Genomic DNA, 15,769 nt, shown 5'->3' with positions numbered 1-15,769 from the left:
ATTGTCGTCACAGACATCTGTGTCCGTGAAACCGCCCCATATAGAATTAACCAAATAGTTAATATTAGAACTGAAATGTCCATAGGATTCATATTAATACTGTATAATGGAAGAGCACAATATCCATATTTTAAAGACAGTAATCCCTAATGTTGGGAGAATTCCTGTAGTATCATATAGGATTTCTAAAGTATTTTTTATAGGGGATAAATCAATAATCATTGATTTGAAACTTTTTGATTTAAAAACTAAAATTTTAATCAATTAAATATATATTTTTTCACACATGGCAGAGAATTCCACAATAATACTATAAATTGCAGTACAGAACCTGCCGCTTCACAGCTGATACAAGGAGAGACTGTGTGATATGATAGTTATATATACCATGTACACATTATTCCCTATATTATATTCCATCCATCAACTCCACATCCGAGTCAAATCCGTTTCATTAGCATCTCAGCCACCTGTGAAATGTGCATTCCAGTCTGTGGTGCTGGAGGTTCTCCTTTTGAGCGCAGGGCAGAGTTGCCGTCTGCTCCACGGGCTTGTTAGTGCCGCGTAGCTCAATTATGGGACCCTTTATGGTAATGCTGCTTCCCCACTGCGAATCGCAGAGCGTTTGTTTTAAACACACACCAGCACACCCACACACACACACACACGCACAAACACACACACACACACACACACACACACACACACACACATACATACCCTAAATTCACACACACAAACACACACACACACACACACACACACACCCTAAACACACACACACACACACACACACACACACACACCACACACACACACACACACACACACACACACACACACACACACACACGGTCATGCACGCTCCCACACCCGCAGGTCCTTATTGGCGTTTCACAAAAGGTTTATTTTTATGTTTTGTAACAAGATGGCATTGAATGACTTGATGAAAGAGGAAGAGACTGAGAAAGAGTCTGTTTCTGAAGTCTGTGTGTGTGTGTGTGTGTGTGTGTGTGTGTGTGTGTGTGTGTGTGTGCGTGTGCGTGTGCGTGCGTGTGCGTGTATGTGTGTGTGTGTGTGTGTTTAAACCAGTTCTGTTTGCGTCCTTGGGTGCAGGCATGTTTGTCTGAGAAATGCCGAATTATAAAAAGAAACAAAAAAACAAAAAAAAAAAATCCAACAATTAGGCTCGCACAGTTACTTTGGTGTGAATATGGACGGTTTTCAGAATTTTCTTAATGAGCTAACGTTCAGTCTCCTCCGCTTATATCCCTCTCTGATCTCTTCCCCAGCCACGCTTTCCATTACTCCGTCTCTTTCCTTTCTCTTTTCATGCCGACTTCTTCTTCCCGAGCTCTCACGCACACATCCCCCTGTTATGTTTCTGGTCGGTTTTGCGTAGGTTGTGTAATATTGCGGGGAGGTTTTTCTTTTTAGGCATCAAGTTTGCGTGTCAGCGCCCAATCAGAGGTCTCATAATCATCACCCAAGTCATACAAAAGTATTTTGCGAGCAACTTTCAGATACAACATGGTGTCTCTTAAAGGACTCTTCAACCCAGGCCTCATTAAAACTTGGCTCCCATCTTTTATACACTGCACCTGGTCATAGCACAGCCTCACTGAACGCTTTACGACCGAGAAACTTACCACTCCGTGGCAGACTCTGACTCTGCGCTTCAATTCAGTCCAATGGGGCAAAAGTTTCAGCCTTGAAAATAATTTCACCAGGAAAAGGGGAAGATCACAATAGCCTTTATAGGTTATACCAAAGAAAAAATGGTCACAAACTGTGCATTTTATCATTTTTTTTCAGGGTTTTATTTTCTTTTTAATCTTTTGCACTTCCCTAAATCAGCTGTGTTGGCTACATTCACACCAATGTTAGCGACTAGAAACAGGAAGTTGATCCGCTTCCCGTTGGCACCCTACTATCGCCGACATTACTGCAGAGATTGCAAAATGTTTGTTCAAAAAGACACTTAGACACGTATGAGACTATAATGAGACTTCTCTGTTTTTGAAACAGAGACTTAACATTTTAAGGCTTTGCCATTTGCCCCATAGGACTGAATTTAAGCACAGAGGTAAAACTGCAGCAGAGTGGTAAGTTTCTCAACAACAAACTTTTCAGCGATCGGGTTTTACTATAAACAGCAGGCGTGGAAGAGTGCTCGTGGTGTCGGAGGCGCGTCGAAGTTGGAGGTGGTGGAGGTGCATGGTGTGTGGGGGGCGGGGCGGCACAGTGAGAGCCATGAAGTGTGGAGCGGGAAGTGTGTCTTGCTGAGCTGGAGCAGCAGGTGACCTCCCCATGACCTTTGGCCAGCCAGTCGCCGGCTTCGGCTGTTCACATGATGATCGAGGAGGAGGGAGTGTGCGTGTGCGTGTTCGTGCGTGGGTGCGTGCGTGCGTGCGTGCGTGCGTGCGTGCGTGTGTGTGTGTGTGTGTGTGTGTGTGTGTGTGTGTGTGTGTTTTGTTTTGTGAGTGCATGTACGGGCTGAGCCTCTTCTCCGGCGTGTGTTTTCTGCGATTGGACGCCAGCACTGTCAGTCCTTCTCGCTGACCTGTGCTATTGGGAATTATACAAATATATCCTTAATTTATTTCATGGCTCAGCCAATGGGGGCAGAGGCGGCGCCGGTTACTCCTCGTCAGTAAGTACTGCAGGCAGGGCGAGCGACCGGTTTCACTTCATTTCCTTTCGATTGCTGTTGTTGCTGCGCCGCTGTTGAGGTTTTGTCTGGGATTGGATTCCACCAATTCTCGCAAATTCTAGCGGCTTGAGCTCTTTCCAGTTAAACTCAACAGTGATGGAAATCAGCTCTTTTTCCGTCGGAAGTGTTGCTGTTGTTAAGTCAGATGTTTTTTCTTCATAATTTTATCTGATTCTCTGGTGGTTTGGGGTACAAATAGTTAAGAGTAAAAAGCAAAGAAAAGTTAAATGTAGTTGTTTGGCGAATCCACTTCTAAGTGGATTGTATTTCTGTTTTGCTTGCTGATTTAGTTCTTGCTGCCTTGACTGGTGTTTGCTTCTTTTGGCTAGTATTTCTGGCTATCTACTGCTACTATTGCAAATAATAATAATATTTATAATAATAAAATAATAGATAAACAAATATTTGCATTTGATGAATACAATTTAGACATGAATACATTTACACAGATAGGAACTTAATAATAATAATAATAATAATAATAATAAATAAACTAATGATAGCCGTATTAAAATAAAAAAAACACAACAATGTGAATAGAAAACTACTGTGCAGAGTGGAAACATTTAAAGAAAAATATTTTTTTCTCATCCACCCTGAGCAACTGAAACCACGTTTGTGAGCGGTGTGTGAGCAGGTGGGGGTGGGTGGGGTTTGTTGTTTTGGCCTGGAAACAACCACTCAAACCATCACCATCATCATCATCATCATCATCATCATCATCATCATCATCTCTATCACTGTAATCTCCATTTTGTTAATCATCTCACTATTCATCAAACTGCAGTGTAATGAATTTTTTTTATTTTTTCTGAAAACCGACCACCGAAACCATTTTCTTAGTTCAACGTTTCTCCGCCTCTGTTCCCCGCCTTTCCAGGGGCATCCAGCAGCAGTTGTCCAGCTACAGGGAGACGGTGGTGCGCCAGGCCTCGGTGGCGGCGGGCGGAGGCTCGCACCGCGACGACGCGCCCACCTGCGGCATCTGCCACAAGACCAAGTTCGCCGACGGCTGCGGGAACCTGTGCTCCTACTGCCAGACCAAATTCTGCGCCCGCTGCGGAGGGCGAGTCTCCCTGCGCTCCAACACGGTGAGGGAGAGGGAGAGGGGGAGAGAGAGAGAGAGAGAGAGAGACTACACCACACACTGCTTTGTCTTCAGATGGACGTATTGAGATATTGTCACAGTTTGACAATCTGACGTGACATAAATGGGGACATAATTGAATGAATGAATAAATGAATAATTCATATCAATGTGTCACTCCTCAACACACATATCACACAGTACAGAGTGCATTGGTGCCATAGTAATAGCAGATGTAACATTTCAACAAGGCGTCCATTATAACACAGGGTTCCGGGTGGAACAGGTGTTGGGGACCACTCTGAAGCAGCTGTCAGATACAAGTTGAAAACACAAGACAAGTCGTAGAAGAGAGCAACACATGAAATAGAATTCAAATAATTTGCCGTCATACAGCATAACATTGATTATTTACACCACGGTAGAATATGTTATGGAAACTGCACAGATGGGAAGTCACACTGCCATAACTTTTACTATATCACATTGCATTGTTTAGGAATTGTTTGAGCAAATACTTCACATTTAATAATTGATATGTATTTATAATCAATTTTAATTGAAAGTCATGAGTCATTGTGTACATCTTTACAGAATAGCATGAGACTTTAAACTCTTGGCTGGAGTTTATTCGACGGTCACACATGTATACACTCAAATTAAGCGTATTGTGACTCCCAGGGGGTTTATTCCAACGCAGATATATGGGCTGAATGGCATCATGAATGCGTAACTTCACACACACATGCACACACACACACACACACACACACACACACACACACACACACACACACACACACACACACACACACACACACACACACACATCACTATTCACGCTTACTAATGCCAGTTGGGTCACAGGTGTTGTGGAGTTGATGGGCCGTCACATGTGTGTGCGTGTTTGTGTGTGTGCATGTGTGTGTGCGTGTGTGTATGCGTGTGTGCGTGTGTGTGTGTGTGTGTGTGTGTGTGTGTGTGTGTGTGTGTGTGTGTGTGTAGAGTAAGCACTATATATGTAACTGTGTGAGTTTATGTGTACACCGTTGCTATTAATTGTGCTATTGTGGTGTTTTTTGTGGTCTGTGTCCACATCTACACAGGTATGGACACAGACCTATGTACACAGACATTTGTGTCAGTACTGTCTGTGTGTGTGTGTGTGTGTGTGTGTGTGTGTGTGTGTGTGTGTGTGTGTGTGTGTGTGTGTGTGTGTGTGTGTGTGTGAGCCAGGTAGGAGCTTAAAGGTTAATTGGGCATTAGGCTAGGCTATGGACCGTAGGGGGTCTCCCTCTTCGTCTCCCAGGGATCCAGAGTTGCCCTATACACACACAGCAGGGTACAGGTGTGTGTGTGTGTGTGTGTGTGTGTGTGTGTGTGTGTCTGTGTGCATGTGTGTGTGTGTGTGTTTTAGGGGTGGTACTTTGGGGTGTGGTGTAAGGTCCTTCCTCAGCAATAGGTGACGTCTCCTCCTCCTCCCTGACATGACATTTAGTCATCTCACACAAACACATACACACACGCACGCACGCACACATGCACGCACGCACACGCACACGCACACACACACGCACAAACACATATAATGCGTGTATAGTGTTAATTTATGTGTTATATATATTTATTATACCTAATAATTTATTTGAACTCACAGATATGTACATGTACTGATGTCTCTCTTTCTTTCCCTCTCTCTCTCTCTCTCTCTCTCTCTCTCCTTCAATCCCTCTTTACCTTTCATTACCCATGGCTGACTTGAATGCAGGAGGACAAAGTGGTAAGTGGTGGCTATCTATCAACCAACCAATCAATCTATCTATCTATCTATCTATCTATCTATCTATCTATCTATCTATCTATCTATCTATCTATCTATCTATCTATCTATCTATCTATCTATCTATCTATCTATCTATCTATCTATCTATCTATCTATCTATCTATCTATCTATCTATCTATCTATCTATCTATCTATCTATCTATCTATCTATCTATCTATCTGTCTGTCTGTCTGTCTGTCTGTCTGTCTGTATTGATTCCTGAGGCAATGTATAAAAAGCATTTTGTGAGAAGAATGTATGAATTATATGAAATATTGGACACAGCAACACAGTGCAGGTACAGATCCTCCTCTCTGTTTCCCTTTGTCCCATCGGAGGCGTTGAGGGGCGGGCCTTCTGTGGCGACCGCACCAAGTTCACATTTGGAAACAATGATCACGGAGCTCAAACTTTCCCTCCGTCGTGCAACCTGTCATTTTTGTGCATCTCCCCAAACGAAGCCAGAGAACGTGTCGTCCGTCTGTGCACGTTTAGTTAAAGTGATAATCCATAGGAGTGTCTGTGTTGGGTGTACACTACAAGTTCCAGAAGTCAATTCGACATCGTGATCATGTCCAACTTCCATCCCTTGTGCTCTGAGATGGTTAAATCCGTTTCCTGACAGTCTTCCTTCTTCTTCTGATTGATTGATTCGTTTTTTTTCTTGGTTTCTTGTGGTGGTGGGGATTTTATTTTATTTTTTTGTGAGTGTTTATCCACCTGTACTTATTGATCACATTCCCAGCACTGCCTTTCCCTTCTTGCCTGTGCCCGATCTTGACGGGAAAGGTGGACCCTGCCACCAACGATAATAATAATAAGAGGGAAAAAGTGCTCAGCAAGTCGCTCTGCTGTTTTTTTTCCTCTGCACCTTGCACCTCCCCAGCCTGTGAAACACGTCCTGTGTGATCTTGGCCTGAGCTGGCACTTTCTCCCACCCTACACCCCCACAAAGTCCCCACACCCCCGCCCGGTCCCTGCACCCCCACCCAGGCAATGAGCCTGCTGCCAAAGCGGGATTTTTATGATACTTGGCCGGGCGCGATACTCCAGAAGCCCCTTTGCCCCGTCCCACCTTCCCTACTCGCTCCTTAAGAATCAGAGCTGGGATTGTTGTTTGGACATGAATTCCTTTGGGACTTTTTGTGTTTATTTAAATTTTTTCCTGGTGAAGAGGGATCGAACAGGACAACCCAGTCATTGTTCAGAGGTGGAAATTAATTAGTTACAACTATAGTCATGACTGCACTTGAGCACATTATCTGTCACCTATAATGCCTCTTTATTCAGTATCAATACATTTCAGCGATTTCACTTTAGTAATTTACTTAAGTTATTTTTATAACAGTTAACAAGTAAGAATTTTTACATGAATCCCTACAGACTAAACCAACTTGGAATAAATCCCAGGAAGATTTCAAAAACATTTCAAAATAAAAGCGTTTCTGTTTAGTCACTTTGGTTTGACAGTGCCATCGCTACATTGTGAGCACAAAATAAAAGTTTGACTTGATTCACTTTTATTTGTCTGCTTGACGATAGGTGTGACAGTATTCCATGCCAACTGAACAAGGTTGTGTTCCCCTAAAATACACAGCGTGAAAAAGTAGCTCAACTTGACTTGAGTAGTTTTTGATAAACTAATTATATACCCACACACTAATTATACAGTATATCCTTTTCCAGCAACTGTATGTTTTATGCTAAAACGTATATTTTCCAGGCGTTACGGCGCGGGCCCTGTGCAGCCCAGTGGCTTTCTGCGCTAATGAGATTCTGCAGCGACGGCTGAGTGGGCGTAGAGAGAGAAAGAGAGGGAGAGAGGGGAGACAGAGGGGGAGAGAGAGAGAGAGGGAGAGGGAGGGAGAGAGAGAGAGAGAGGGAGAGAGAGAGAGAGAGAGAGAGAGAGAGAGAGGGAGAGAGGGGGAGAGAGAGAGGGAGAGAGAGAGAGAGAGAGAGGGAGGGAGAGAGAGAGAGAGAGGGAGAGAGGGGGAGAGAGAGAGGGAGAGAGAGAGAGAGAGGGGAGAGAGAGAGAGAGGGAGAGAGAGAGAGAGAGAGAGAGAGAGAGGGCTGCATGTTGGTATTGTAGCCAATTGATTCTTCTGGAAAAAATCGGGTGTATTTGAAGTCTTGATTTGTCCTCTCCTGGGAAAGTGGACACACACACACACACACACACACAAACTCAAGTCCAAGCCCGTATTTCAGGGGCAGGGCTTTCTTTTTTTTTTCTTTCTGTTTTTTATGAGGCCGTAGCTCAGGCTGCTCGGCCATGGAATCAAATCACGCTCATTAATATTTTGAGCTTGTGAAATGGTTTGCGAATGTGTAATAAAGTTTTGCAGCTGCAGAAATCTTTTGCGCACCTGTGGAAAAAAGTATTTGTGGCTGTAGAAATACTTGATGAATGTGTCATTAAAATTTGGGGGGGGAATACTTTCAACGGTGAGGTCTCACACAAGTCTGAGTGACGGACGTCAAACCTGTCTATGCGCTGGAGTTACAAGCTGAAAACTGACGGTTTCAAGCGCAGATTTTGACCCGTGCGAAAGCACAAAACCTTTCCCGCACGTGCGCCAACGATTTGTACCGCCGCAAAACTCAACATATCAATGAGCATTTCTTTGAGTGTGTTCTGTACGTTGTTTTAGACCAATTATAACACGTCCCAGAAGTGTTTGAATTTCCTGATTTCTTTCAGCCACCGAGCATTTTGAATAGTGTCGTGTTGTAGAGAGAGTGTTTGCTTGTGTCACAATTTGTTTGTGTGTGTGTGTTTGTGTGTGTGTGTGTGTGTGTGTGTGTGTGTGTGTCCGCGCGCGCACGTGTGTGTAACGAGGCGGCGCGGAGGAGAAAGCCTGAGTGATGTGTCATCCGCCGTTAACGCCACAGTGCCTCATGATTACTATTGATCGCGAGTCTCGCTAGCTGCGTCCGTCTCCGTGTCCGTCTCTCATTGACTAGTCTTCGGGGGGCCATCTTTCTTCCAGTCGTTGCCGCCGCGCTCGAGCCCCCTTACACATACAGTACATTACATTACATTTGTGCTGACACAAATGTACACACACGGGCGCGCACACACGCACACACTTAGAATGGAATCCAACGCGGTTTTCCACAAGACGCAAGCGCAAGAGGTTTTCTCAGATTTAAAAAAGTTTTACCCGACGCCAAAGTGCCTGGACAGGGAGGTCTTCGACAAAACCCGGGAGGAGTTTGTCCTTTTTTAAATCAAACACGGACGTGGGAGCAACTGGACCCGAACGTTCATTTTCCGAAACAACTCCGGACGATTGGCGGGAATGGTCCCGGTTTTTTGGTCCGGGGTCCAAACTCAATTTCGAAGTGGTTTTGAAACCGTCGGGTAAAATTGTCACCACGCAACAAGGTTTTAGAAATTGCGTGGCGCACGTAAGTGGATGAAATAATCGACCAAATAAACAGTTGACGTCTCGGTTTACACGAAAAGGAAGGAACAAAAAAAAGAAAAAAAGAAAGCTGCCAGTGGATTTTTAGGATAACCTTTCTTTGTTCCTTCCAGACGGGATTCGAGCTCCTTTTCATTTCTGGGCGACCACCAGCGTGTTCTCCACTTCCACTCAGCCCGCAGGTTTTTGTTTTTTTTCCCCTTCGCTGTCCGCTCGGCTTCCACTCAGCCATGCTGGGACACTGATTTGCCTGTGTTTCCCACCCCAGCCCACCCCCACCTTCCCCATACATCCTTTTGGATGATTTTGCAGTATGCTTTAGATTGCTGTCAAGTTGAAAGATGAATTTCCTTTTTAACTTGAGTTTTTTTTTTTTGCAGAGGCCAGCAGATTGTTTTCTCCCAAAATATCTTGGTGTCTTGCTATTGTGGCCAGCGCCTTCATGTCCTGTCACCGTTCGAGTCCCTCGTGTCGTGATGCAGCCGCCACCTGCTTGCTAAACGGTGCTTTTTTTCTTTTTCTGGACGGCGAGTCCCTTCCATTTTGCAATGATGACCAAATAATCGGTCATCATTGCAAAATGGAAGGGGCTCGATTATTATCATCAGTCAAGGCAAGTCCAGTTGACTTGTTAGTCCTCAATCAAAGAAAAGTCTTAAAGGGCTTCACAAGCTTCACCTTTCACCATCAAATCAACAGTATCCCCTCATCTTAACCGGCACTCTTAATTTTGCATTCTTTGGTCGTTTTGGCCCGAATCGGTTCTATTTTCATGCCAGAGTGTGCAAGGTTTTTAGGGCATCCCACTACATTAGAACAGATAGTTCTGGAATTTGTTACAATTTATATTTGAACGAACACTCAAGTGGGTTTTTGGGATGGAGTTTGTTCTCAAATGCATTCGTTGTGATATTCTCTTTTTGACTCTAAGATCGATTTTGTTGACGTAGTTGCTGTATTACCACCATCTACTCATTGAAGAAAGGTGTATGACAAAGTTGAGGAAATGCGTTTGTTTTATTGATGACATGAACATGTTGTGTGACACACACACACACTTAACTGGAAAGACGTTGGCAAGCTGGTGGCTTTAATGAAGCGGGGGGCTTTTCCGGCTCAATTCTTTCATCGTGTGCACTTGCCAACTCTCTCGTTAGTTTGACTATTTTGGCTCAGGCACTTTGTCCCCCTGCTTCCTGTCAGAGGAGTGAGCATCATGTTGTGCCCTCCGCTCCCACTGACACTCAGGCAGCAAGCAGAGGCATTTGCTTGTCCAATAACCAAAGGCCAAAGTAGAGAACCTTTTAAAAATATATAATTTGTTGTTATAAGATATGTATTGTTATTATTATTATTATTATTATTATTATTATTATTATTATTATTATTATTACTGTTGTTATTATGATGATGATGATGATGATGATGATGATGATTTTATTTATTATTATTATTATTATTATTATTATTATTATTATTATTATTATTATTATTATTATTATTTTCATTAACACCCACTTTTAATATAATATAAAATATTTTTTTATTAGAATTACAAGACACTGCACAATACGTATTGGAGCCCTGCTGGTGAGTTGATCTGAATTTATGTGCTCCCCTTCCTACATACATGCTGACTGCGCCAAATCTGCGATATCAGGGGGCACATTACGCGTTAATACAGTGCAGCCTGTAGCAACAGATCCTAACAGGTGTTATGTCGGGTGCTGGGGCCCGGTGTTGGTGCACACAACAGCATACACACAGAGGCACATTATTGCATTTCGCAGAGGTGATATATAAGTTCTGTAGACTTCAAATCGGCCTTGTTAGCAGAGGAGGTGGGGGATTGTTGCAGGGAGGTTTGTCTTTGATCCGTGTGAGTGAGAATTTATGTCGGACATGTGAGGCACACACGCACATTACCCCTTATACACCCACTCTCCCCTTATACAATCGCTCGCAACCCCTCCATGTACCAGGTGCAAATAATGTGCTCAGTGAAGACACTTAGTGGTGGCACCGAGGTACTGCAGCATTGAACAGGGGTTTCTCTCCCTGGCCAAGGTTGTAAGTTGGAGTAAATAAAGCACACACTCAATTTGAGGTGAGTAAGTGAAAATGTATCTCAGCACACACATACAAATGCGTACACACACTAACACCGCCCTTCCTTAACACCTCTCATCGGCTACGTGTGAGATGGTTGTCACACACTGTACTCCTAGTGTCTTTCTTTATACTTCATATTATCCCTTCTTATATATGTTTGCTTCATTGTAGATATGCTTGTGTGAGGTGTGAATGTGTTTGTCTTGTGTGTCATTATATATATATATATATATATATATATATATATATATATATATATATACATATAAGATTGTGCATCTTTGCCTAATAAACCCATGAATGGCGTTTTGTAAAGCGTGCTCTGCCATCCCTCGATGCCCTCTGACTGTGTGCGAGGGCCCTACGCTCCACAGATGAACGGCTGATTTCCTACTGAGCGCGTGCGCTTTATCTCCCTCTCGCCTCATCCCCGGCTCGCGTTCGCAATTGCGTTTTGGCCCCGTCGACCGGTCTGTGGCAACGACTTTAAAATCCGACGGAGCCGAGCCCTGTTACATCACATTATAGTCATCTTCAGGTACCGTGGGCTCTAAGTGCAGGGATGCGGGAGAGAGAGAGAGAGAGAGAGGGAGAGGGAGAGGGAGAGGGAGAGAGAGAGTTACCGCGATTTTTATATCTGAGCGGCGAGGGTTGAGGAACAGGGAGGAGCATTCCAGAACTAAACCACGTTGGAAAAATGACACAGCGACAGATTGGTTCTGAATTTCATCCTGTTGCCCAGAAGCTGGATGTGACTAACAGACAGACCTCCCGGTGGCGATGGATGGAGTCCTAACGAGGAAACCGGTAATGAGCTTGATCACAAGCCGCTTCTGGTCGTAGTCTTCCCCCCGAGGGAGGCGGCTGACCCGCGCTGGACCTTTCCTAATGCTGCTACACTTGTGTGGCCTGGGTTATCTTTGGTCTCTGATCTGTTTTTCCAATATGGTTGAGAAAAGAAACCGTCATTGACACTCACCAAAAAAAAAAAAAAAAAAAAGAAGGAATGCACAGATGGAGGACAAGTAAGGATTCTCAAAGTTTCCCCACCAAACTCAAAAACCCCCAAATTGTATTGACGAGAGACCTCCCATAGAAAACAACATTTAAAGTCCATTATTTTAAAAAACTAAATCTAAAGCTTTGTAATTTTTGGACGTAGTCCGAATGCTTTCCTGTCAATGCATGTTGAGAAATCTTTTAAATGAGCCTTTCAAAGGGGTATTCCACGCCGGTGCTCTCCTCTTGTAGTAGAGTTTCTTACCTACAGAATAAAAACTTTCTGTCCAGCAGCTCTCAACCACATATTCATAGCTGCAATATATGTCTTGACCCGTTAAACATTGTCCGCAGGAACAAAAGTGCATACTTTAATGTCCTTGGTGTTCAGAAATAACTCCCCAGGTGTTTTCTTTTTTTTTTTTTTTTTTCTTTTGCTGGTCCATCAGCCACAGAATATTGAGAACTAGCAGCTTGAAAAGCTTTTTTTTGTCGTTCTCTAGTTCTGTTGTTGGGTTCTTTTCTTCAGAAGAGAGACAGAGCGCGAGTTGTTTTTTTTTCTGCAAAGGTATCGAGCAGAAACACAAAAAACATGCAGGAGGACTTGTCCCTCTTCCTGCTCCCCCCTCTCATCGACACCATCGCCCCTCCGTCTCAGACCTTTCTTCGCAAGGTGAAAAGTGAGGGCGAAAATAGGGGGGAAGAGAGAGAGAGAGAGAGAGAGAGAGAGAGAGAGAGAGAGAGAGGGGAGGTAGATATATCAGGGGGCAGTAAACTGGTGCCCGAGAGCAGCGCGGGTCATGAACTGAACTTCTCCACTGTTCCTCTGCGAAGTCAGATCTGCATCTGGTTACTATGGTTACAGAGTGGTCCTCTCTCTCTAAGAAACGAGCATGAGCAACCCGCCGCAGGAAACTCCATGATTCCACTATTGGATTATTCACTGTTACATCACTCACACGCATGCACACATGCGCGCGCACGCGCACACGCACACGCACACACTCACACACACACACACACACACACACACACACACACACACACACACACACACACAAAACACGCGTGGGCACTGCCATCACACCTATACAGACGCACAGTTGATGACGCTTTTATACTAATAAGGGACGAAATTGTGCACGAAAGAGTAAGTCTATGTGTGCATGTATGAACACACGCACACACACACAAATGCAGTATGATTCAAAACAAATGCACACAGGGCTTGGTGTCCTAGTTTTCATGTGGAGAAGCTATATTTTGTCTCTCTCTCTCTCTTACGCGCGCTCTCTCCCTCTCTCAGGGGTCTCACTGTGGTCATGTGACGGGCCGCTGTTGTGTGTGTGTGTGTGTGTGTGTGTGTGTGTGTGTGTGTGTGTGTGTGTGTATCCATGTGTGTATAAGAGCAAGCATCTGTATTCTTGTGTGATTGTGTCATTACTCATGTGTGTATGCACTGCTTGTGTGTGTGTGTGTGTGTCTGTTCTTTTGCCTTTTTATGCACGCACATCCTTGCTGGTGTGTGTGTGTGTGTGTGTGTGTGTGTGTGTGTGTGTGTGTGTGTGTGTGTGTGCGTGCGTGCATGCGTGTGCGTGCATGCGTGTCCGTGCGCGTGTGCCTGTGTGCATGTGTCAGCTCGCCGTTGGGCTGCTCTCAGCCTGCCTATACAGTTCTCCCTCTCAGGCTCTTGTTTCACCATCTGAGTGTGATCTAATACAGGGATTACTATGGGATTAGCAGAGTCTCTTATAAAATACTAGCAGCTTACCGCTCCACAGCTCCACAACACTGCCCGTTTGTTTTCTGATATCATCCTTCCACGACAACACCTAAAAGGATGTGGAGCGATATAGCGGCATGAACAGGCTGGATATTACCGGATATTACCTGATTGTTATTTTTATTTTATCTATGTGAACTAGTAACAGTGGCAAGGGCTCTGAAAATTTACAAGACAAAACCAATCAAGCCCCATGGTTGGGTACTGTCAAACCTCAAAAATGGTTCCTCTGGTCAGTGACACTGATTTCAATCTTGCATTTATTTTGTGAGAGAATTCATCATTGTGATAAGTTTTTGTTTATATACTGTATATGTATGCTAATATAGGATATTGTATAATGTTAATCCATAATGGTGTACAGTGTATAATATGTCACATTATGGCAATAGACAAACACTTATAATTTAAAGTAATTGGTATGATTCAATTTAAAGTTGGTATCATGATTGGTGCCAAATTCGGGCTCCACCAGATTAAAAAGGGAAAGCAGCAGTCACCCGGAATTCTGTATACAATGATATGAATCGATTGAAAATACCTGATTTTTAAGTGAATACCGGTTTTCCTTTTTTCAGTTGAAGGAGGAACATGTTTTGTTTATTTTTCATCCTGAGCAACATTTCACATGTATGCTAGATATACTTCCGTTCAACCATTCTGAAAAAAGGCCTATGATGCGGCACCGCTGATGCATCTATTTTTAGTCACCTGCTGCAAACCCAGTGAAAGGAAAGACCGTGATAACAAGCTGGGTGAGACGGCGTGGTGATGCGGTGACATGTGTTTGTCTCTGGCAGCCGGCCACATCTTTCGTCTGGATGCAGAGAGTCACAAATTGGTGGATGTTTCCACAAAAGCTCTAATATGCCCCACATGTAGGAGTGCGCGTGTGTGTGTGCGCTTGCGTGTGCATGCACGTGTGTGTGTGTGTGTGTGTGTGTGTGTGTGTGTGTGTGGGTTTAAGTGCCCGAGCGCACGTTTTCCCTCTCAGGCACTGGAGTGTCGGATGGGATAAATATAGCTGCGTTGGTGTAAAGCTGTTTTCTCCTCAGCTTTTTGTGGCTTTAATCAAAAGCAATCTGGAGGAGGCTGAAATGGAGGCGGTGTGTGTATGTATGTGTGTGTGTGTGTGTGTGGGGGGGGGGGGGGGGGGGGGGGGGGGGGGGTGGAGGGTGGGAAGCAGGGGGTTGTGATGGCTGATGCCAGAGTGTTTTATTTTAGCCCTCTTTAAGGGGTCATTGGGGAGTGTTCAGGGGTAATTAGAACCCTGGTGGCTGGAGGAGAGGGACCCGCTCCCTCCTTCTGCTTCCCGCTCTCCTCCTCTGTTCTCACTCTTTCTCCCTCGCCTACCTACCTCTCTCCCTTCATCCACCCCCCAAACGCTGCCCGACCCTCCCTCTCTCCCTCCCTCCCTCCTTGCTTTCATTTTTCTCATTCCGTCCTTCGGATGTTATCATTATGCCAACACAGTGTAATAACCGAGTGCAGTGGGTGAGGAGAAGAACAAGAGAAAGAGAGAGAGAGACAGAGAGAGAGAGAGAGAGAGAGAGAGCGAGAGAGAGGGAGAGGAAAGAAAGAGAAGTGGATTTGGAAACATTTTGTGGCAGCGAGATGAATATATTTCATTATCCAGTTGGACAAATCTCTCTGGGCATCTGTTGGTCGCCCCAAAACAGCCCCAGAGCACGAGCCAAGCTGCTCCTTGATATGACTGCCATAATGTAGATCTTAAAAAGGTTTTTATTTTATTTTATTCTTTGTTTGTTTTCTGCTCTATTTTGGACAACTGGTTGGCAGCCGGCATGCTCTTCAGGAAGTGT

At 44.4% G+C, this 15,769-nt stretch overlaps 1 protein-coding gene across 1 annotated transcript in view; it reads left to right on the top strand.

The window, feature by feature from the left end:
• The window catches only part of rims1a (regulating synaptic membrane exocytosis 1a), a gene marked incomplete at both ends in the record, with an annotated part of 72,733 nt that overhangs the window by 11,561 nt on the left and 45,403 nt on the right, over positions 1-15,769 (top strand). Inside the window, 2 exons of the mRNA XM_080016646.1 lie at positions 3,594-3,804; positions 5,569-5,580. Of these exons, the coding sequence (XP_079872772.1) occupies positions 3,594-3,804; positions 5,569-5,580 (223 nt within the window). The remainder of the gene's footprint in view (positions 1-3,593; positions 3,805-5,568; positions 5,581-15,769) is intronic.

Source organism: Zeus faber, assembly GCF_960531495.2.
Source record: "Zeus faber genome assembly, chromosome: 16".
Classification (NCBI taxonomy): Eukaryota; Metazoa; Chordata; class Actinopteri; order Zeiformes; family Zeidae; genus Zeus; species Zeus faber.
The sequence above is the reverse complement of the archived record's forward strand: the minus strand, read 5'-3'. Positions and strand labels throughout refer to the sequence as shown.